This window comes from Ursus americanus, chromosome 4 (genome assembly GCF_024610735.1).
Source record: "Ursus americanus isolate L20-20 chromosome 4, mUrsAme1.1.p, whole genome shotgun sequence".
Classification (NCBI taxonomy): Eukaryota; Metazoa; Chordata; class Mammalia; order Carnivora; family Ursidae; genus Ursus; species Ursus americanus.
Window position 1 is genome coordinate 24,669,737 of NC_142130.1, and position 23,929 is coordinate 24,693,665.

The following is a 23,929-nucleotide window of genomic DNA, read 5'->3' on the forward strand; positions in this document are numbered from 1 at the left end:
ATGATGAGTGATGTTGAACATCTTTTCATGTGTCTGTTGGCTCTCTGGATGTCTTCTTTGGTGAAATGTCTGTATTTTAATTGGATTGTTTGAGTTTATTTGGTATTGAGTTGTATCAGTTCTTTATATAGTTTGGATACTAACCCTTTATCGGATATGTCATTTGCAAATATTTTCTCCCATTCAGTATTCTGTCTTTTAGTTTTTTTGATTGTTTCCAATGATTTCTTTTTCTTTTTTATAGACATGACTTGATTTTTAGAATTCATTATTTTAAGAATGTCTCCCTCTCTTTCTCCCCCTTTCTTTCTCTAGCCTTTCTTTTTAGATTTTATTCATACCTACAATCCTAAAAAAGTTCTTGTTACTTCTAGATTCATTCCTCTTTTACTTTGTAAGTTTGTCTAGAACTTAACATGGTTTTGTGGCAAATACTATTTTTATCTACATGAATTTCCCCAACTCCTGCCTATGTCTCTACTTGTGTATTCAGCTTTTATTATTTTTCCTGTGGAAAACATTTGTCCACACCTTTAATGGGTTAATGATGACTGGGCCATTGCAAGTTACTTAAGTCTTCATTGAACTCCTCCCTCAGTAGCTTTTAGAGTTATTTAGTTGAATAATATATTTTAAATTAAATATTCAGTTAATGTCAATTCAACCAGCATTTACTAAGAACTTCTAATGTGACACGTGTTGAGCCATGTGCCCCAGGAATTAGATAAAATACTGTTTTAATTTGTTCGTGCATTCATTCATTGAACATTTTCTGGAGTATTGAAGATCAGATTCTGGGTTTGGGGTTCAACAAACTGCGTTAGACAGGGTTTCTCTTCTCAAGGCACATCATCAAATAAAAGTGTTAAGACAAGGTAATTTTAGTGATCTAGAAGTGGATCCTACCAGGGATTTTGAGAAGAGCTGCGTCACCAAACCTTTCCAGGTTGGGAAAAACGTCACAGCAGGTGGGATGCTTAAAGGCTGACTAAGGGGCTTAAAGTCCACTGGAAAGATAGGACCTCCACTAGGATTTAGATTGTGTTTGGTTATTCAGCTGATTCTGTGAAAACCCACCACTAAGTTCCATGTGTTACCCTTCACTCTCCTCCTCCCTCCAATTGTATTCTGTTTATTTTAGGGGCTTTAGAACCAGCAGAATAACTGAGAGAGAGATGTGATGCTATTATATATAGCTTTGCTTTTGGGACCTAATTACTGCTTGAATGCATATTTCTGCATTCCAAAGTAGCAATAATAACATAAATACATAAAAATAATCTCACGATAGTATGACACATTACAAAGTATTTCTCAATCCATCATTTCGTTTACTTCTTATAGATCAGCTTAGTGCTCGTGGGTTTCTTGAGTGTCTTAAGCACTGTTACTGATAGATAAGAGCATTAGAGTTAGCACTGAATAATTATGTGTGGAGGGTTTGCAAAGAATTTTTCCTCTTTTTTATTCCAAGGTGATCATGCTGTATATTATGATTTTCTTTAGATCTCAAGACTCGGTCTACCCATAATGAGGCATCTAGGAAAGTGTCCCTTCCCCACTCTGTGCCTCAGCTTTGCTACTTGTCGAATGGGACTATTGCTACTATTACTAACAATCACACCAACGTCTCCCCACTGGATTGAGATGAAGAGTAGAATCATTAATCTGTGTGAGAGCATAATATATATAACTGGTCACAATTGTAGATGCAAAATGCACCTTTTGAGTGATCAGATTGTCAGCTACTTTGGTCAAAATGAGTTCAAGTTCATTTTCACCTGTTTCTCCACGCTTTCTAAGGTAGCTTCATGTCTTCCTCTCTTCCGTTTAGCCCACAGGGACTGCAGGCAAGTGCTATATGTTCAATAAGCACTTGTTGATTGAATTTTTTTTTTTTTTTTAAGTACTGACCTTTTGAAGTCCAGTGCTGGGAATTTGTAAGCTACTTATATTTTTGCTTAGGATTCCTAAAGCCTCTCATTTCATTTTGAGATTATAAGTTCCATTGATAGAACCCTTATAAATATCACATTAAGAAGCTGAGCATTACCTTTAGGCCAAAGCAATTTACTTTTTAAAAATCTGATTAATTTCAACACAATCAGCCAGGGTGTCAGAAGATCTCAGTGCGTCTGATAGATGCTGACAGGTGAGGAAATTAAAATCAGGGAGGGAAGCAATTAAATACTGGCAAACATTACTTTAATGAGACAACCAAATCATTCATAAGCCATGGAATATGTTGTATTCTTGATAAGTATCTTAGGGTGGTGGGTGAGAGAGTGCATTTAAAAATGCTCTTTGTACAGATCTGATGATGGGAGTAGAGGCCTTTCTATGTTTGTTACCTAATGCCTTTGGCCTGGTCTAACATTTCACTTGTTCTCAGAGACAGACTTCCTAATAATCATGTGAAAGATGACCGTGTTTAATTTAAGCAAATCTAGTATATGATTTAATTTAAACAAGTAAATAATTTAAACCAATCTTACGAATCCTTTCACTCCACCTCTACCCCTACCTAAAACTCAGACAAATGCACAAAAACTAGACAAAGTGATTTTTGGTCTTTTCACAAGTGGGTTAGGGATGACCATGGTCAAGACCTATGAAAAAAGAAACCAAAAAAAAAAAAAAAAAAAACCAAAAAAAAAAAAAAACATATTTCGTACAACTTCCAAATCAAAAGATTTGGGAATTCAAGTGCTAAGAGCAGAACCCAGGCACTCAATCCCCATTTAGCTCCTCTTTTCAAGATAACACCCCCGTATTCAGGGAGGACATCTGGGACCACAGTGCTAAGGAGCTACCCATTTGGTGGCTTAGTGCAAGTTTGGACGAGGCTCTGTCATGTTGCCCATTGGTGCTATAGTACTTGTAAAATATCAGGTAGTAAGAGGGATCTTTACATTGCTCACTGTGATTCTGGTGTCAGTAGTTGGGAATCTGTGTTCATGTCAGTAGGCTCATCACCGTAGAATTGTGTTGCTTAAAAACTGTCCTGCAGAGCAGGGGCCGGTTCAGAAGACACCGTGGTTTGTGAAAAACCTGTGCGAGCCATTCTCCCTGCTCTCTTCATTTCTCGCATCCTTCCGTTCCTCTCTGCCTTTTCCCTTATTCCCTGTCATGTTTCTTTCCTCTCTCTCTTTTTCATTGGCTTCATTTGTCCACTCTTGTTTTTCCCAAAATACAGTGTAAATTATCAATTATTCTAGACCAGCTCCAAGTTGACTTGGTGAGTCTGGCTTTTGCGTATACTTTAATTAATAGGTTGAAGGTTTGCAAATTAAATGCTGAGCACACAGGTTTCTTTATTTAGGGTTGAAATTGCTTTTGAAGATGAGAGCATTTTTCGTGAGAGAGGACGGGTGGTTTGACCAAGGAAGCACACTGCCAGGGTCTTGGTCAGCAGTGATAAATACCGAGGCGGCTAAGGATGACTGCCTTTATTAACAAGATGCTCCCGTGGGGTTTCCCAGTTGTCTAAGATGCCTTTATGGGTCTGTTGGAGAACTCTGTTGCATTAGGTAATATGCTTGAGTTATTGAGGACATTTGACACTCGAATCATGTGAAGAGGGCTGGTGATCTTCGTAGCTAGGAGGCTTCCTATGTTCAATGCTGAACATTGAGACTTCTTGATGAGAGAGAATTCAGGGGTGCTGGCTTCTGTTGTTTTTGTGGCTTGTGTTTTGAGAGTTTGCCAAAGATGTTGCATCTCTGAAACTGCACTGGGGAGAGCTGAGAAAGTCTGCATGGTAACCCTGCATCGAACACTCGTTTTCCCCCAGCTTCGTAATGTGTCACCTTCTGGTTAGACCACAGATATGAACACTTCTCTCTCCCTCTCTCTCTCTCTGTCTCTCTCTCTCCTTTCACTTGCCAGGAAAGCAGGGCTCGATACCAAATGTGCTTTGGTGCCTTGACAATTGACTTTTATATGGTATCTGCTCCCAAATGGGAGGCTGCATCATGTAATAGAAGGGTCCTTCCTGGTTTGGTGTCAAGATTCAGGGTTACATTTTGATCTCCATTTATTAACCATATGATCTTTGAAGTTTGGTTTCCTTATTGGTAAAATTGGTAATAAAGATAATTAATGCTTTGATTTTGGTGGCCTATGACAAGACTTTCTTGCAGGGTATCTTATCAGCCACGTTCTTTTCTTACTCTTATTTGAGTCCTGTATGTTCTTCTGTGGGAAGCTCCATCTCTCTGAGCCTAAGGGACAAACGCTGGGCATAAAGGCACAGACTTTCGAATGATTTGTGATATGGCTGCAGTCCTACACCTAAAGCAGCATCTCTTGATTTCTGGGGTGAAGAGGACACTTAATTTTTAAATTTTGAGGTGTTGTTTTTTGAAACGAACATTCTGTGTGTCGTTGTTAGGTGAGGTCATGGGAGAAACACAGGGATACGTATTGTGGTGTTTTAGAACCAGGCCTATGAATCGAAGAAATTCCCAACCCAGAGATATTCTCTAGCATTGTGTGCTTCTAACACCATTCTTTGATCAGATAAACATGGGTTCATAGGAAGAAATAGTCATGTTTTGTCTACCACCACTGTCCGTAACTACAGATGTGAAATAATGGGGGAAAATCTTACAAAAAACAGTTTGGCTCCGAAGTAGATGTTATAATCCCCGTTTATATATAGGGAAATTGACACTCAGAGAGTTTAAGTAACTTGCTTAAGGACATTGTTAGGAGGAAGACAAGTCTGACTGGCTCTAAATCCCATGTGTTTTTCCACTTTCTCATGTCAATCAAATAGCTGGTTTTATTGTATTATTGTCGTCCACCCAGCCTTGTGGATAAAGCCAGTGAGTTGTTTGTGTTTTCCTAACCTAATAGCCCAGGACAGACTAAGCTATAAGGGAAAGATCACTGGACCAACAGGCGGAGAGTCCGAGCTTGTACCGAGCTGTGTACTGCACTGTGTAGCCTTGGGCAAGTTCCCCACCTTTCCTGAACTCCAGTTTCCATATCTGTAAAATGAAGACAGTAATAGTCATTCACAATATATTTGTGAAGTTAGTCGTGAGAAATATGTTAGTTCCCTTCTCCTTCTGTCTGTTCCTCCATGAGTTTTTGTTTCCTCACCAAGAAGGGAGTAGACTAATCTCTTCCTGCTTCTTCACTGGGTGGTTATGGGGTGAAATGAGATAATGATTGTGAAAATGTTTTTCAAAATGAGAAACTGCTGTGTATATAAGAGTTTATGATAAATAGAGCTTAGTGCCTAAGAGTAGCGTTTACCTTTATCATTTACAGACACCAGCGTTGCAGTTTGCTGAACCTTGTACTACTGACCAGTCCAACAGCTAGCTATCTGAGGTAAGAGGACTGGCATCTTCATATTTATGAAGTGCTAACAGGCATCCTAGCAATAATGTTGAAGGTTGATTTTACTCCCAACAGAACCTGAAAAACACCAAAACCTGAAAAAATGGCCAAAGCGATGAACTGCCATCCTTTTATCTCTTCTTGATTTAATTTCCCCTTTCAATTTCTAGCCTTCCTGGTTTAATACCAAAAGCACAAAGATCTGGGCAACACAGAAAATTCAGATTTAACAAGTCCTATAAAGTGCTATGTTCTTTTTTTTTTTTTTTAAATTAAGATTTATTGATTTACTTTAAAGGGAGAGAGAGAGCATGAGCGGTGGGGGTGGGGGCAGGGGCAGAGGCCCCTGAGCACGTTGCCCAATGTGGGGCTTGATCCCACAACTGGGAGATCATGACTTGAGCTGAAACCTAGAGTCGGACGCTTACCCGACTGAGCCACCCAGGTGCCCCCATACTGTGCTATGTTCCTTTCTACTTCTCTTCGTGTCCCCAGTGAGCATGTGGCAGGAGGGTTTCTCTCCAGTTTCCTGGCCCTTGATGGAGTGAATTTTTCACTTCACTCCGCTGCCTGTGCTTCCTGGCTCTGAAGGGACCAAACTCCACTCGTCGGGTCTGTCACTGTCTTCTAGCTGCCCCAAAGAGATCTCAAAAAGACGTAATTCAAGGCTACAGGGACAACACCAAAATCCTAAGAATACAGAAAATGCGTTAGAGGTTTTTGAAACTCAGGCCCCGTAGTATCTGCATGCCCCTGTTCTGGGGGACCGGGGGCTAAGGAGCTAGGCCTGTGGCAAAGGGACATATCTTTCTGGAGTTTGTCAAGAAAGCAGAGGCCAGAAAGAAACTTAAAGGAAGCATCATGGTTGCAAAATTTGTAGGATGGGAGTTTTCTTTTGCAGCCAACCAGCCCGTATTTGCAGTTTCCCGTTAGGTCTGCTGGGTTCTGTGCTGTCTTTGAGAAGTCTTGGATGAAAAAGAGGTGAAGTCGTCAATATGGTGCTCCTAACGGCAGGCCCTGTAGGATAGCAACTTTGTGGATGATTTGATCTCAGCATTTAAGATACTAGAAACATTTGTTTTGCTGAATATTTCAGTCATTCCGTTGGTATGTTATTTCCATGATCTTGAACTGTCAATATCACTTTAGTTACACAGCCCTTTGAAAACATTGAAGTTTGGTGTCATGCCCCATATTTGTTGGAATTGACAGTTTAGAATTGAGTGGAAATTATGGCGTTATACTAATCTGTTTTTTTTATTAATATACACCATATACGTCACATAAGAATATCATGGGCAAACAAGGTGGGTGATACATGGACTGTGAAACTCCTCTGTAATTAGATCAGACAGAGTAGCCGCTTGTTGTTTAGATTTTAGTCTCATTCCTGCGAAAGAGAGGGTTATAAAAAAATGGTCGTAGCCAAAAATACAGCAATGACTCCTGCCCATCTTTTGGTCCCTCTCTAGTCCTAAATTACTCCTGCAAAAACTCCTTTTTCATATATTTCATGTATTTTCTTGGATAAACCTATCAGAAAAGAATGTCCCGTAGACACGTAATATTATAGTTTTTGATAGCCCTGTTAGGCAGAGATCTAAGTGGTTCATTTAGAAGCTGCAGTTATATTAACTTTTCTCCAAATGCCAGTTGTTAAATATTAATAGAGTAAGCTTTGAAACTATGTAAGTATGCCCCTCTTCTGCACTGAAACCCGTCCTGAAACTACAAATAGGAATTTAAGCCAGCCTGGAAAGGTTAAGAAATCATTGCTCTTGAGAAAGAGGGATTTCATCTATATCTTTTCATCCATCCATCCAGCTATCCATCCATACTTTGGAGGTGGGGATTGGTGGGCAGGGAAGGATAAAAACTTCTCAAATAACCTTTGGGAGGTAGAGAAGTAAATATTCTGGAGGCATGCTGTAGAAATTTAAAATAATCTTGTGGTAATAATTGGTATCCATGGCAGTAATGAAAGAATAACAGTTTAAATAAATAATTAGACTTGACAGTAGCTGTGTCAACAGGTACCCACTTAATGAGTGTAATCATGTTTTTCTCTGCTTTCAGCGTTGATCCACTGACTGTGGTGTGTTCCCTGTTCCATTTCCAAACCAAATCTATTTAAAGCTGCACTTCATGGAATGTGAAACAGTATACCCTGTTTACTATTTAGAGCTGATACCCAATGTTCTTTAATAGGCAAGATCTGTACTTGAACAAGAATAGGCTTCTGGCCTCCTGTAGACCGTTGATTATCCTTGTTTTCCACAGGGTGATTCATTAGCAAGGATGAATAATACTGAATTAATTATCATGGACTTGTCTATATTGCTAGAGTGAATTGTTCATTATAATTTGATGGAAACAGCCCTAGTCTACCTTAAATCAAATTAACCCGTTACAGCTTTTTGAGGTGGAGGTAGAGGCAGGAGTTACACATGAAATTATTTCTGAGTCACTTGGATAGAATAGCATTGTTTTGGGGAGTGAAGCCATGTGTTTTATGTTGTGCTGTGTGAACCAGAAGTCATGAGAATCTAATTCTGATCCCAGCTCTGGCTGTGTCACCTTGGCAAGTCACTTTCCCTCTCAGGGCCCATCTCAGCATCTAACAGCAGATGGAGTTGGGCCAGTTGATCATGGCATTACTTCTAGTCAAATGTCCTATTGTCTGTGATTTTTATTTCTTAGCCAGGCTTTTCTTTCTCCAGCTGTCACTTTTCCAAAGTCATAGGAAAGTCTTATGACTCTATGACAGAGCCCATGCTTGGAAGTAGGTATTTTTCTATTAGCTTTGGTTCTTTTACATACCAGAAGAGAAGTTCATGATTTGAGTTCTATCTATGCTATGATAGGCTGTTTATGCACTGGTCATCCCTTACCTTCAGCAACATTCAGGTTCTGGTTAGAAAGGAAGGAAAAAAGTCCATCTTCCTTCATGTTTCTTTCCTCCATAATCTGGGTCTCTGGTTAACCTTGATGGGCTCTTCTGTTGTACTTTTCTAGGTTGAGTCATAGACCTGTAAGGAGAGGTCAGAATGTCAAAGCTGGAGGGGACTTTAAGAACCAATGTAGCCAAATTCCCTTATTAGAGACTGAGACTTGGGGTCAGGGAGGGAATCTAATTTGTCTGAGGTATTAGCTGTAGATCCTTGTCTAGACTTTTCTTCTGACTCCATAGTTGTATCTCTGTTTTAGGAGACATCTCTCTTTCTATAAACTATCCTTTCTCTTCCCGGTATTTAAAGGGCCTTTGTCTTTCAGGCAAAACCCTTCTCAGTGTCAATGCAGGGATATGAGATGTTTTTAAAGCAACAATTGATTCCGGCCATCTTTGTTAATTCTGTGGGGCAGTGGAGTGAGAGATTCTGTCTGGCTTCTGCTGTCTGTTTTTTATTAGGAGACTATGGATTCCCCTGCAGTCCTTCCTGTAAGAGATTACTTGACCCTGACATCACCTCTGTTTCCTCCACCCGCCTCTTGCCCTTTTTTGATCCAATGAATTATAGGAGGCTGAGGAGGAGCTCCTAGCTGGCTGTTTACTGTGCGTAGTTGGGAACATTAATAAAGAGAAGACGGATGAAGGATTAATAAGCAAGAGGACAGGAGAGTAATAGCCAACACAGTGAAATCCGGTTCAAGGCCTGTAACTCCCAGGTGCAGTGCCACACAAGATTAATAGCAGCATCTCTCGTTCTTTCGGACTGTCTCTCCGCCTTGTTCTTATGGGACTGGGCTGGGACTGAGAAGCAGCTGGAATGATCTTCGCCAAAACCAAACTCCTGTGTTCATGAGATTTCCAGGTCCAGAGGAGGGAGTCGTAATGACCCATCATTTAGGAGTTAATTTAGAGGCCACTGGATCTAGGCACGTGTCTTGGACCTTCTGATACTGAAATACAGAGTGTGAAAATCATTTTACCAAGTCTGAGGTTCCAATTCTGGCCCTAATGAATTTGCTTTGACTCTGGTGAAGCCATGACCTTGCCCTGAACCTCAGTTTCTCCATCTATGCGATGGGAAGAGAAGGAGGGTGGAATAGATGATGTCAGGGTTCTGTCAGTCCTGATTTTCATGAGAGTCTGGTTAGCTCAAGGCCCCATGACAAGAGTGCAGCTGAGCTGGGCCTCGAATCCAGAACCGCCTCTCTCTGGTTTGGAGCGCTCATGATCATAACTTTCACTGCCCATGGAGGCTCTAAACAGTGCCTTTGCATCGCTCAGCCTTTTAACAATTAAAATCACCTTTTGCCCCCTCAGTTGACAGGTCTCTTTTTGTCAAGGGACTTGCCTAAGGCAGTAGTTTTTAAGTTGTCTGTGGTGCCTTGTATGTGGGAGGGGCCAGTATAGGGAAGAGGATTATTAAAAACTATAGGTGAATCTATGAAATAGTTAGAAAATGCATATCTGCATAGAATGTTAGCTATAACTTTAGGGGGTCTGTGGACCTTTTGAAGGCCCGTGTAGATTCTAGGTTAAGCAGAAGATATTCTTTGATATGGAAGGCCTGAGATGATGTTTGGCTCACATACATTTCCTGTTGCTGTTGGATTTTTCATAGTTCACCTGTGGTTCTAATCTGAGTGTCAGCCTCATTTAGGAGTGTGACCCTGGACAGTTCAATGTCTCGAACTGTTGAGACTGCTACTCTGCTCGCTTCATTCACTCACTCACTCACTCAAGTGACTTTTAACCCAGAATCAGCAAGTGATAGGCATTTTAATATATTATTTCATTTAATCTGGCAAAACAGAAAATTATTTTTTTTCCATTTTTCACGTACAGAAGCTGAGGTCAGAGTGGTTGAGTAATCTGCGCAGCGTACAGCTAATAAATAGCAAAGTCTGGATTCAAATCCAGATCTGGTCCCAAATAGTGATTACCTCTGGGGATCATACTGAATATGAATAGGGATAATGAAAATTCTAGAAACCATAGAAATCCCCCATAGAAAATGGCCAGCGGGCCCCAGAGGAGAATAGTGAAATGTGTGCTGTGGGAGTTCAGAGAGGGACAAGATCACATATCCTGAATCATTCAAATGATAATTTATTAATTAAATGCTTATCTGGCACCTTAAGGCAGACCAAGAAATGTTGGACAATTGTATAAAATGCTTCATAAATAACTCATTTTTTTTTCTTCTTCTTCAAACTTCTGTCAGGTTAGTGGTCTCAATTTCTCTATTTTTGTAAGTGAAATGAGGAGGAGACAAAAACAGATTAGAGTCATAGTACCCTGATAGCCGTGAGTTATCAACCGGATTGGAATGTCAATGCTTTGGGGAATCCGTGTGTTGTTTTCTCTCTGTTATACTGAGCGTGGGATTTTTTAACAGAGATCGACTTCTGACCATGCATGGATCAGCACAAATGCAGATGTGAGCAGCCAGAGTTTGGCTCGTGCCAAGATGTAATGTCTGCCACATGTGTGAAGCTAACGCTTAACGCTCGGTGACCCACTGTGAGTGTACGTGGGAGCCATGAGAGCCAAAGCTGGTGCCGGAGGCTCAAAGAGGCCTCAGAGATCGTTAGGTGCAATGTCTTCACGTCACCCATGGGGACACGGAGGCAGAGTAAAAACCAGACTTCCTACCAGCTTCTATGGTAGTGTCGCCCTAAGATTTTCTGTCTTGCGCTGGCTAACACACAGCAGATAGGCTCGATAGGCCGATACACCTGGATTGGGAATCCGGCATAATTAGTTGTGTGACCTTCAATATATGACCTGCTTTCTTTGGGTCTCGGTTTTGTTGTCTGTCAAATGGAAACCATGCCCTACTGCCAGGACTGTCGTGAGGACAAGTTCAGTGCACGGAGGCGTGATTGTTGATGTGATTGGCAGTCCTCATCGAAGCCTGAAGAGACAGGCACGGTTGTCCTGCTTCTACAGATTCTGTCTCCCGATTTCATCTTGGTGCGTTTTAGGCTCTTGCTTCTCCAAGTTTGGTCTGAAGACCAGGAGCATCAGCATCACCTGGAAGCTTGTTAGAGATGCAGACTTCAGGCCACCCTCCAGCCCTCCGAATCAGAATCTGCATTTTAACAAGATCCCTAGGTAGTTCATATGCTCATTAGAGTTTGAGAAGCATTGTTTTATGCCTGAGATCAATGTCAAGGCCATTGGCCATGGCCTGGTGCCAGTGGCTGGCACGTTGCCAGCCTTTTCGGGGCATGCCTTCCCCATGCCTTGCGATGGCGGGAGGGAAGCCTGTGAAGTCCCTCCCTGGGAATCATGGAAGGCTGGCTTGAAGGAATCCAGCAGCCTTTATCTTTTCAACGCCTTTCATTTCCTCAGAAGTACAACTCACAGGGGTCAAACTGGGATTGCATCCCAACTCATTCTGCTCACAAAGTCCATGTTCTTTTCATTAAACCATGATGTCTCAGTCGAGAGGCACGCTGGGCTGTGCGTATGGGAACTCCCCATTCCCCCATCATGCGGATGTTTCCACACTGGCTGTTTTACTCCGTTACTCAATTCCTAGAGGGGAAGAATTAAAAAAAAAAAAAAAGGAAAAAAGCTTGAGTTGAAAGCCAGGATCCTGCAGCTTAATCAGTTATTTTCGTGTTTTAATGAGGGTGACTATTGTGAAATAAGTAATTATTAATTACTCGAAACTAATGAAATATTTTAGTTTCCTTGCTAAAAAAGCATATGGAAGCTAAAAGAAAGCATATGGGTGTTTTTCGGGAAGCATATTGGTGAATGGACAAATTACAGTGGTGCCAATATGCCTTTGCTGTCTGGCTGGGGCCATCACTGTGTGTGCTGGCATCTGAGTCCTCGTGTGTTTAAAGAGATTTTTTTAAAATTCCCATCTGATATGTGCCTTGGGTTGCCTCTGGAGTTACACAGCTCCGTCTCATACTTCTTCTGTCGTGATTGCACTCTGACCGTGCTGGTTGAGTGTCACTCAGGACATAGCCTCTGGCATAGGTGGCTGCCATGCTTCTCTTTCCCAGGTGGCTCCCGTCCTCCGCTGGAGACCCACGGGATCTGCCCCGCCGACAGCTGCTTCTCGAGACTGGCCATCCGATGGTTTTCCACAGTGGTAGAAACAGTACCCTTTTAGACTGCAGAACGAGATGTCCTTGCTCCCCTGGGGAGCCTGTGTGAGACCCTGGGCCAGCCATTGAGTCTCTGCACGGCCGGTCTCCTCCTCGTGAGGCTGGACTGCTAGTGCCCGTGCCCCTCAGCTCACAGGCACGGCTGCACACCCAGTGTGTGGTCCGTGCCCTTTGCTCCTCCTCTCCTTTCCCCTCTTTCTCTGCCCTCTTGCTCCATATTTAGTCAGTCTGGGAAATAGCTTCATGGATTTGGAGGTGGTGGAAGCTGTCTCGCTGCTCTGGGGATTGCACACTTCTAGGCTTGGAACGATCAGAGGCAGCATGATATGCTTGAGAAGGTTCTTGGCCGAACGTCAGAAAACTGAGGTTGCGGACCAGCCTGGGCTTAATAAGCATTTACTTGGCACCTACCAAGCAGGGTGGGTTGCTAAGAAATCGAAGAAGGGAGGTGGCAGGGATGTAGAGGTGAGTGAGTTTGAGTCCGGGCCAACTGAGACTCAGTGTGATGTGTGAGCTCAATAGTTATACTCTGTGATTGAGAGAATTCGAGGAACTCTTTCTTCCTGGGGGTTTGTTATAGAAATTGGATTGGAGTTGGCTTTGGAAGATGGTTATGTGGACTTTGATGGGATGTTACAGGAAGTGGAGGGGAAAGCTCTGGCAGGCTAGAATCAGCCTCAGGCAAGACCGAGAAGCAGGTGTCTACCAGCCATGTCCAGAGAACTGGAAATGGCTAACAGAAATATCCAGTTGTGAGAAATCACTTCTTTTCTGGTGGGGCTCCGTCTACTCATCTGTAACACGTGAGCTTTGGACAAGACGGTTGTCAAGAAGCTTCAACTCCAACTGGAATTCTCTTACCTCCCAGCCAGATGAGCCATTTCGCTCAACCCTGCCAGCTGACTATGGCCATGGGACAGAGCCCAGGGTCCATATGTCCTGTTCTTTTCCTACTACCCTGTGTAGCATCATGATGAGGGGTGGGTAGGGTGCCTGTTATTAATGCTGGCCTTTAATGCATAAAACACAAAATGTTAAATGATCTGAGACATAAAACAAATGAGACATTTAGCCATCTAACATACTGATGACCCTTCTCCTGCAGCGGGACAGCTCCTCTACAGAGCCACCTCCCTTCCTGTTGCCTGTGTGGGCCTTGCTGTCCTGCCTGAAGGACCAGCTCAAAGCCCTCCTTCTAGGGAAGCCTTCTTTCTGTACCCCTTGGCTCTGAAATACAGTCTTAGCCTTGGACTTTGTTTTATAATGAAACTGTATTTTAATTGCCGTCTTTTGATGTTTCCTCACACCTGTCCCTTGCGCCTCCTGCACACACAGTATAAGGGTTCTGAATCTAGAGGCTATTTTCTGCTTCTCTGAATCCCCTTTAACTCTCAGCCGTGCCCTAGACATAATGTTCAATAAAGAAGCACATAACTATATTCTTCAACCGTTTTTCCTGCCCCCTGTTGCTTGTGTTTAAGATGGATATGAGGCTTATACATATAGGCTTAGAGAATTGCACACCTGAAAAGGGGCTTAACAACTGTCTAGGGCCCTCTCCCAGGAGAGAAATGACTGACCATACTCTACCTGCCCAGTTAGCAGCAGCTCTGAGAATGGCGACCCCGTCTGACCAAGCAGGAGAGGGACGGTTGTGGCCAGAGTTCCTGCTCACCACTCAGGCCTTGGCTGGGTTCCTCCTTTCCCTGAAGACTGTAGGCATAAAGGTGGTACCCGTGGCACTGCTGCCGTATGAAACAGAGGGAAACAAGCAGACGTTTGTTGGGCGTCTGTTATGTGACAGGCCCTGTGACAGGTGCATTTGCAGAGTTTAGCTTGGTCAATTGTCATAAGCTAGAATTTGCCCTCTGCATGAGGGAGATGGATTGTAAGCGGGATATTTAGCAAAAGCCCTTCCTTAGAAGCTCTGATGAGCATACTATAGTAGATGGGCGCTTACCTTCCGGAACATGGGCGCAGAGCTCTGCAAAGTTGCGCACCCCACTGTTTTAAGGGTCGCTGACTGTGAAGACAAGTGTAAGCAAGCTGACATTGTGATCAAGCCTGAGGTGGGCGGACCTGTATTCTCCCAAGTTTACAGCTGAGTCTTGGGAGAACCGGACTCGAGTGCCTCCCACGTGAGTGTTTGTAGTATTGGCTTGGACCCACTCTTATTACATCTGTCTCCCTCCTTTCCCCGAGCCTCCACCCCACCGACTGTGTATGTCTCTCCCCTGTTCATTTTTCTTTTCCCCATCTCTCCCTCTCCTGAGCTAACCCTGGGCGGCCTAAAGTTCTCAGGGCTACCCGGGGGCAGAGTCCCCTGCGCTGGACTGTGAAAACGCTGGCAGGGAAGACGAGACACAAATCTGTTAAATACACAGTAAAAATAGCTTATGATCTATGGGACTTGGTATTAAGCAAGATGATATTAACGAAGTTTGAGCGCTGCTCTGAAATGTGGCAGCTGCGCGGGCATATTGGCTGCCTCTCCTCGCTACCTCTCGCAGCCTGTGAGCAGTGTTGCCATGACAGTCCTTGGGCTCTGTTTAGATCAGCTATTTTCTGAAGGAGCCCCTGACCTTCCCTGCAATAGAAACCGTCGATGTGGTCATGTCAGTCCCTCTTCAGAAGCAGTGTGACGGGTGAGCCCCAGTTGTCATTTAGAAACCACTGGAAGCTGTAGGTCAGGACACAGACATGGAACGTTGGGGAGTAGGACAGGCTTTTAAATATCTTGTACTCATTCACTGGATGAGAACACTAAGGCCCCATCAAGTGGTAGTGACTTGCTCAAGGTCACAGAGTGAAAGCAGAGACGAGGCTGGGATGGGAACTCGGGTCTCCTGATCTCCATCCAGTTCCAGCTGTGCCACAGTTACCCTGCCTGAGGGCCCTCTGCAGCCCAGGAGGCTGTGGATGGACATGAGCCAGGGCTGGGGACATCGTGGTCTCTAGGAATGGGTACGGGAGGTGAACAGGGAGAGGAATTTAGTGCAGAGGAGGGAATGAGGAAGTGACAGGGAGTTACTGATAGCATGGGGCTGATTGATGACCACAGTAGATGTCTGAGGTGCCACGCAGCTGTGCCCATCGGCAGAGACTCTTCCTATCCGATGCCACAGAGGAGGTCATTGAGAAGTAGATGCTTAAAGGGGCAGGGGAATAATGTCATGTTCTCTATTGCTCTGAACCCTTTCCTGACCTCCTGTAGGACCTCACAAAAGATTACCATAAGAGCCATCGTCAGCACCATCCTTTCTGGGCAGGTGCCTTATTATATAGTGTTAAGTATTCTTCAGATAGTTCTATGGGAGATGCTGACTTCTCCACAGGATTGCAGGGCCCTAGGGGATAGAAGGGATTTTTCTCCCTTTCTTTTTTCCTCCCTCCTCCTCTCCTTCCTTACCTCCCTCCCGACTGCCTTTCAAACATGGCATCTGGCATAGACCTAAATCACATATGATGAGCATACAATAAATTTTTGTTGAGTTGAACTTGGTTGAATTCAGATGACCTTTTAAAATATTTTTAGTTGACAATGAAAGTTGGCAAATGATGATTATGGGGAACAGTGTTCTCACCAATTTGGATTCTATATGATTTCTCGTACAGTCTTAATTTCCATAAAACCCAGTATGCTGTCCAGTATTATCATCATTCTACAGTGAAGAAGTGAGTCAAGGGACCTGTTCAAGTTCACTTCAAGTAATAAATGGTGCGTCCAGGTCTTCTGGTTTTAAATAACGTAATGTTACTTCTACTCTTCACCACTACTTATGGGAAGGGTGTTGTGCCATAGACAGTTGTTCAGCCTTTTCTTGAGTTTCCAACCTTTTAAAGTTGTAACCTACCTCCTTAAGAGTTTGGGAAAATAGTTATGAGGCCTCAGGTTCAAATAATGATTTGTTATAATGCTTTGGACAATACTTTAGTTTTTTTTTTCAATAAGCCAAGGAAAAAGTGTGCATTTCTATATTCCCTAATTTGTTTAAATTGAGATAAACTTCAGAATAGAGTGTAAGAATTTGTAAACTTGTAACAAATCTGGATGCATCCAGGATAGGGGGAATAAAAGGCCCTCTGCCCTAAATAAATTGACTAATTTATCTAAGAACAAAATTAGACTACTGTTGGTTGCAAAGGAAGGATGTAAGAATTTTTGAATGCTGCAGCGAAAGCCAGGACTTTGGTTGATGTTGTTTTTAGGTTCCTCTCAGCATTTGCCATATTCAGTAGGTGATATCCATTCTGCTTTCCTAACTTCTGTAGGATTTGGAAAAGTTTGATTGGTAATATTCTACATCCTTTCTGAAAAACCATGAATGTAGAACAGTCTTCTTTTTAATTTATGTCTTCCGGAAGGACACCGTTGCCTAATTGAAACTTCAGAACAGAGACACAACTTATTTGTAGTAAGTATAGTATCTTAGAGATATGTGTGTGTGTGTGTGTGTGTGTGTGTGTATAATACTATATATATATCTCGTGTTATAATATATACTATATATCTATAATATCTATCTATCTATATACATACTATATATAGATATATATATAATATATATATCTCATGTTTCCTTTCTGTATCTAACTTTCCAGGTGTTTAAGGAGGATGAATTGAATAATAATGGCATAATGTCCAGAGAGAAAGTTGAATATATAAGACAAATATGTTTGTAAGCCTATCTCTGTAGAGTGTGGGTGTGTGATTAGCTTCTGGTCTTTTTATAAAGTTGTCTATACTTTGAAAGTATGTAATAACTTTCGAATTACCAAGGGAAAAATTGAAATTTAAACTTGGATGTTCAGGGAGATGAATATTTTACCTTTTGTTTTAGAATTGTAGGTAAAATCGAAAAGTTAGAAAATTGTATTGTTTGGTGTTAGGTGGAAATCAAACACTGTATTTTCTTTGAGAAGAAAGTTTGTCTAGGATATCTTGAGTATTCTTGCAATCGTTCTAAATTTCTTGGCCCCCATGGGTGCCTGTAGTTTAATTCACTTGAATTAGTTTACTCCAGCAATGTACTATAAATAATATGCTCTAGATTAAAAAAGAAAAGAAAAAAGCAGCACTTCGTGCCTTTCTTATATGTATGAAGCAGTTTACCTTGCTTTAGAATTGCATATACGTGTTTGTTTCTCTAAGTAGATTAGAAGCACCCTGGAGACAGGAGAAGTGTTTTCTTTCTGTTTGTGACAAAGATTTTGTAAAATCAGGTGCGGTAAATTAAAAACAACTCTTACCACATCCTTTGCCTGGAGTTGACAGGCTTCTTGGGAATCTCTTTAGAAGTCATCCTATTACTCTTGAAATCCCTCTGCTTCACTCACTTTCTGTGGAATGAAGAAACGCTGTCCATCTGCCTACTTACCAAGAGACATGGGTGGTTTAGGAGTGTAGTAGCCTGTTTACATACTGGCCCAAACTGTTACTGTAAGAAAAGGTTTCATATACTTCAAAATGTTGCAGAGCTAGGAAAAATATACACATGTAATATATAGAGTGCATATATATGTACAAATATATATGATCTGTTCCTTGTCACAATATTGAACCCAACATGCTATTTACAGTAATGAATCAAAATGTCAGTTTTTAAAAATATGAAGTGTCAAAGTGTTCCCACATTGCAGGAAAGTTTGATGTGACAGTTTGTTAATCATGTGACTATTATATCAAATGTGTCTCACAATGTTTTTGCTCAGTGTTCTCTCTTGTAGGCTCCTCACACTTTTTTAGTGAATTCCCGGTTCAAGTTACTAACCCAAGGAGTACATTCATTTTACGTGTCTCCCACACCTCACAAATGCTCTGTTTTTCTGTACTTTGAATAGATTTCACATGATTTTTGAGTGGTTTGATTTTGTGCCTGACACATTTATGTATAGTGGCTAGAAAAATATATATATAAAATTCCCCTACTGTAATTTTGTTGTTTTCACTGCAGAATCATTACTTGAAACTTTAACATGGAGAATGGATGTTTTGTGTTTCTACAACTTGGGAGCCCCAAGGTATAATTTAGGTGTCCTTATTTGCTATTGACCACTCTTTAACCTTGGGTGCATTTTTAAATTTTGTTTGGCACAGTGATTATACCAACTTCTTCATCCTATTAAAAGGGTAGAAATCATAGCTCATAAATGTTTTATATTCTAGAAAAGGCCGTATGATTTCTCTCAGGAGAATTTATGGCTGTGCTACTTGGTAGCTCAGTCAATGGATTGCTCTTAATCTTTGGGCCTCAGTTTTCCTCTGAAGAATTGTTAAGGTTCAAATTAGATCAGATCAGCAAATTTTTAACCTATGCTTCATGGAGCCCTGGGGTCCTGAGTGGATATGTGGCCTCAGATCCTGGAGTACAGGGAGAGCTGTGTGGACCCTGGGTCTTTCTGCCTGAGTAGCTGCACTCTTGGATTTGTTTTAATTTAGTTTTATATGCTATTTCATTTAAGTAGAAAGTTCCATTGCTTAAATAACCGTTTGCCTACCTGTTGGCACCCACCCTACTAGATGGATCTAGAGTCGGCATTCATTGACTCTGTGGCTCATTCCTTGAGAGTTTTTGGTGGGCAAGCATGCCAGCAGATCTCGGCTAATCTGACCTCGGGTTCCACCTGTGCATCCAGGAGGCCTGCATGGAAGTCCTTTCAATGGCCAAGGGTTCTCCATACTGAGATTCGAGACAAGGGCCACTAACTGAGATCACATCTGTGTCTGAATTTAATCCTTATGTCTTTGTAGTCTTTTTTTTTTTAAGATTTTATTTATTCATTTGAGAGAGAGAGAGAGAGAGAGAGAGAGAGAGAGAGAAGCAGACTCCCAGCTGAGCAGAGAGCCTGACGTGAGACTCGATCCCAGGACCCTGAGATCATGACCCGAGCTGTAGCCAGATGCTCAACTGACTGAGCCACCAGGTGCCCCACGTCTTTATAGTCTTAATAAACTTACCTTCCAATTCAGCAGATTTTTGGGTATCTAAGTCTTGACAGAGGAAGGGATAGAAGTTTTGCAGGTATTTTGTCTGCTTCTGGTCAAAGATATGAATGTTATTTAAGCTAGAGAGTTCCAGCTAGCTTGGGGAGGAGGGTTTGCATCCACAACTAGAATTTTTAATTTATCCATGACTGTCCCCTCCCTTCCACCCCATTTATATGCAGTCACCACCACCTGGATCCACTGTTCAGGGCACATTCCTGTGTCTATCCCCCAGAATGGTGTGGCAGGAGAATACGAAGTTGTGAATTCGCAAATCAAGGCAGAAACTGTAAGAATGACAAATGATTGAGGCACATGACTTAGTAACACTATAGAAAAGCCTTTAAGTATGAGCATAATAAAATCAAATTGGAGAAAATATTTCTCACAGATAAAAAAAAAGTCCTAAAGATGGCAGGGAAGATGAATGTCTATTTTGCAAGATGCAGAAGCATCATTTTCAAAGTTCCTCAGGAATCAAATTACGGGATTTGTTTGATTTAACTCTTTTAATAGCTGGTATCCTGAAGGGAGAGAATGGTCAAGTCTCCAGTCCTGTGCATGACACTTTCTTATAGTGAAATGCCCCTCTGGTAATAAATCGCATAAAAGCGGTGTGAGTCCAGAAGCAGGAGCTGAGTGCCAAGACAGAGTGTTCTTTTATTGAGTCACATATCAGCCACCGGGGATGCACCTGGGTTTATTTGGATGAGGGGAGGGGTGACCCAAAATGCATGTGTGGGATAATTAGGAAAAACCCCAGAGTGATTCCTGGCTCATTCTCTGAAGAAAAGGGTGAGATCAGGCAAAATGTTCTGAACAAATGTTGAGTTCTAGAAATACTGTTTCAAATCAAGCAGGAAACATTCTGTGCATACGTTTCGTCAACATGGAATGCTGTGAGGGATTGTTGGGGTGGAGGGAGATGACAGGAGCGTGAATCAAAACAAAAAGCACTCCTCTGTCTTGTTTGTTTCGTTATCTTACTTTTGCATGGACTCCTTTCTGCCTCCTTTTTCTCTTGCTAGAGTGTAAGGACCTTGAGTTCAGAGCCTTGTCTGTCTTTGTTTCCCAGTTGCCTAGAGCCATGCCTGGCTCATTTATGAGCTCAATAAATATTTACTGAATGGATGAGCAATACTGAAAGATAGCATTATGGAGGGAAGAAACATGACAGAAAGCTGGAAAATTCTGACCTGGCCCCTTCTAAACTCTCTGGGACTTTTACTTAATGCTTATTGAGTTAGGCATTATTCTGAGCACTTCGCACCATAAACTCACTCCATCCTCATAACCAGTCTCTGAGGAAGGTATAGGTATTCCTACCATTTCACAGAGGAAAAACTGAGAGCTGGAGTCTTCACCCAACTAGCTCTGGGTCATATGTTCATAAAAGGCAAAGCCAGGAGTTGAACTCGGATAGTCTGGCTCTAGAAGCTGCTCTCTTAACCACTAAGCTATATTGTCTCTGTGCAGTGAGTGTAATGTTCTGTCTCCTCGCACACTGGGATGCTGGAACAAGATGATAGGCGTGTGAAGTATTGGGGGCGGGGTGAACCACTGGGTGAGGGTGAGACAGCACATAGACAGCTATGATTTAAAGTAGAAAGTAGAACCTTGGCGAGAAAGTTCAGAGAAGAAAAAAGAACCAGTACTTCCAACGGGGATGCAGGGCAGGGAATTAAGGAAGTCTTCCTGGGGGAAGTGACATTTGGGTAAACCTGGAATGAATGGGATTTTGGTAAAGGGAGATGCTTTCTAAGCAAATGGAACAAATGATAGAATCGAGGTACCAATGTGCACGTTGGTGGAACAGAAGGTGTCAGTGCATCACATGTTGATTAGGTTAGCAGACCCTGAGTGTGGAGGCCTGGGGAAGGGAGGGGGCTTGTGAGGGGAGGGGAGGAAACTGTGAGCCTGGTCGTGAATGGGAAGACGATCAAGCATCACAGAAAAACTTGAGCAGCTTCACATTCTTTCTGGGAGTTGACAATAGGCAGATAGCTAATGCCTGCCTTCCCTAGATCATGCTTTGACTCGTTGTTTTCTTATGCCTGGTCCATAAATACTAGTCCAAGTTGATTCCACTCTAAAAAGAGTGGTCGCATAAGGCTGAGAAATGCCGCATACTCTGGCGCCCTCTTAGGTATTGACGATGTACGGTAGCTTCTTTTAGGAAGCCCCGTGGGACAGCCCTCAGCTTGCTTTCATTTGACTCTGGCACTTTGTTTTTTTGCCTTCGAGCAACCCCAGTTAATGTCCCCGAGGAGACACCCTTTGGGAGACCCCTAGCCAACCAGCTGGACTCACTCGTGTCCATTTTCTGACAGATCATTTAAGACTCGAGCTAGGTCTGTTCTCAGGGCAGCCCAGAGTCCCATCTGAAAGAAGAAGTTAGAGCACGTGTGCCTGTAGAAATTACGTGTCGTGTAGAAAGCAAGCTGCGTTCAAGATAAACTTGAGGGCCTGCAGCCCCTCCAAAAAAGTGAGAGTGAGAAGCAGGAAGTGAAGGAGCCTGAGGTCTTGCAATGGGATGTGCCTGAGTGTGTTGGTTACACCAACCACGGGAACTCCCCTAGCAGGCTGCCTTGTGAACAGTTTTGAGACAACAGCGTCAATGTCAGTAGCTCACCGCCTGGCCCCAGAGAGGGCTCAGTGCCTAGTTCACAGCCTCCAAGGGCCTGGCAGCGAAAAGAAGGCTGCGTTGTGTCTCCTCCGTGCCGGACCCTCCATCAGGACCTGCCATGTAAAATGTCCTCACTTACTCCCCTCCACGATCCGACTGGGTCAGGATTATGAATGTCTTCTTTTACAGAAGAGGATGCCGGACCCCAGGGCGCCTCGCTTGTGCTGAGTAGATCATGTTTTTGATCTCAGACCTTTGCCACGGTCCTTTCCCTCCTTGTCTGCCTGGTGGACTTGTGTTCCTCCAGGTTGTATATAAGAGAGGCTCTCCTCTGAAGAGTCTCTGAACCGTGTGCGGCCTCTTGTCTTGAATTGCGTGATGGTCTTGTTCATGATGTGTGCGTGCTTTCTCTCCAGATTCAGAACTTGGGTCTGAGTGACCCGGGGGTCCACGTGCTTCGATGGCCCTGCTGGCCTGCATTTGGCATTCTCTACAGTCCAGCTTTGACGCAAACTTTTCAGACCTAGTCTTTCAGAGGATATGCTGCCTCTCCAGTCCATTGTTCTAGATCTGCTTGGCTGACTTAATTTGGAGTTTTCTAGATTCTAGGGCTCCTTGTTTTTAATGTCATTTCCCCACTCCTGCAACCTAGCTGTTACCTTCTTATTGATCCAGGCCCTGTCTTAGCTGTCAAGCAGTCCTTTTCAAATTTGGCATGCGCTGGAATCACCTGGGATGGTGCAGTTGCTATAAAGCTCTATTTCATTAGGGATGTAGATTACACCCCCTCTCAGAGATTATGGTCCAGTAGATCTGAGAGCACAGTGTGGGAGAATTTGTGTTTCTGATGAGCTTCTGGATGATTCTGAAACTGTCAGTTTGTGGGCTTACTTTCATTAGCATGCGTTTTAAGTACAGTTCAAGACCCCTGTTTTCCAGGAAATTTAACTGACTATCTTAACCCAAAGTAGTTTCTTTTTTTCTCTGTCTCTTTCTTCTTCTTTTATATGTTCGTGGAACCCATTTCATACTTTATCTGAATTAGGTAACTTTTCATTCATCTAGTCTCAGGGGCTCCACGACTGACTTCTGGTGCCTTGTTAAACACTTCACATAAGAGAGACAACTTTTTATAAATGAACACAACTCTGGGTGGGGTATCATGAATCCTGAGTTCACATCTTGTCATCGCTTCCGTGAACTTTGTGTTTTCGGGACAAATCTGGTGGAGTTGAGTTTCGTCATCTCTAAAATAATTATTCCATTTCCTCATGCTGCAGAAACTCATAGAGAAGATCAAATGGGATAGTGATATTTAAGGGCTATACAAATACAGTGATATTCATAGTAAATTATTGTTGGTGTTTTGTGTTGTAGAGTTGACTCATTCACTTTATCATCAATGATGAAGCATGAAGGAAATGTTATTGTTTTCAATGAAATGTGGACTGGAGGGTGAGGCTGAAGCGATCCTGGGATTTCAAGAAAGCACTGTGGGTTCCTGGAAATGATTCTCGCACCAGCAATTGTGAGCTTGTGTTCAGGACAGAAAAGCAATGTACACGTATACTGCCCTTCTGTCTTTAGGGAGACTAGGACAACGATTATGAAAATTGTGTTCATGTTCCGAACTTCTCATGTAAACTTGAGAAGAGCAATGAAATATTGATAGTGGTTGTCACTTATAAAGCGTTTGTAGGGTGATTGCTAGTGGGTAAGTTGATAAATCCTTAAATGTATGTTTTCTATAATAAGAATACCTAAAAAAGGAAGTATTCTCGTCTCGGTTTTGTTCAGAAAGCCTATCCATCCCTTAAATGCTTGCTATGTATGCAGAGCCTAGACCTGGCCCTGAGGAATCGAAATATGGGTAAATGTAATTTCTTCTT

The 23,929-nt window shown here is 42.5% G+C and overlaps 1 protein-coding gene across 27 annotated transcripts in view; it reads left to right on the forward strand.

Annotated features, from left to right (window-relative positions):
- The window catches only part of LPP (LIM domain containing preferred translocation partner in lipoma), a 639,448-nt gene that overhangs the window by 157,243 nt on the left and 458,276 nt on the right, over positions 1–23,929 (forward strand). For 18 of the 27 annotated variants that reach the window (XM_045811268.2, XM_087861490.1, XM_087861502.1 and 15 more), the window contains 2 exons: positions 5,281–5,343; positions 16,045–16,147. The exons of 6 other annotated variants lie outside the window; for them this stretch is intronic. In XM_045811268.2, coding sequence (XP_045667224.1) covers positions 16,145–16,147 — 3 coding nt within the window. In that variant the 5' untranslated portion in view covers positions 5,281–5,343; positions 16,045–16,144. Of the gene's footprint in view, positions 1–5,280; positions 5,344–16,044; positions 16,148–16,186; positions 16,845–23,929 lie in introns of those variants that run through there. 3 more of the 27 variants (XM_087861504.1, XM_087861506.1, XM_087861510.1) reach the window with 2 other exon arrangements.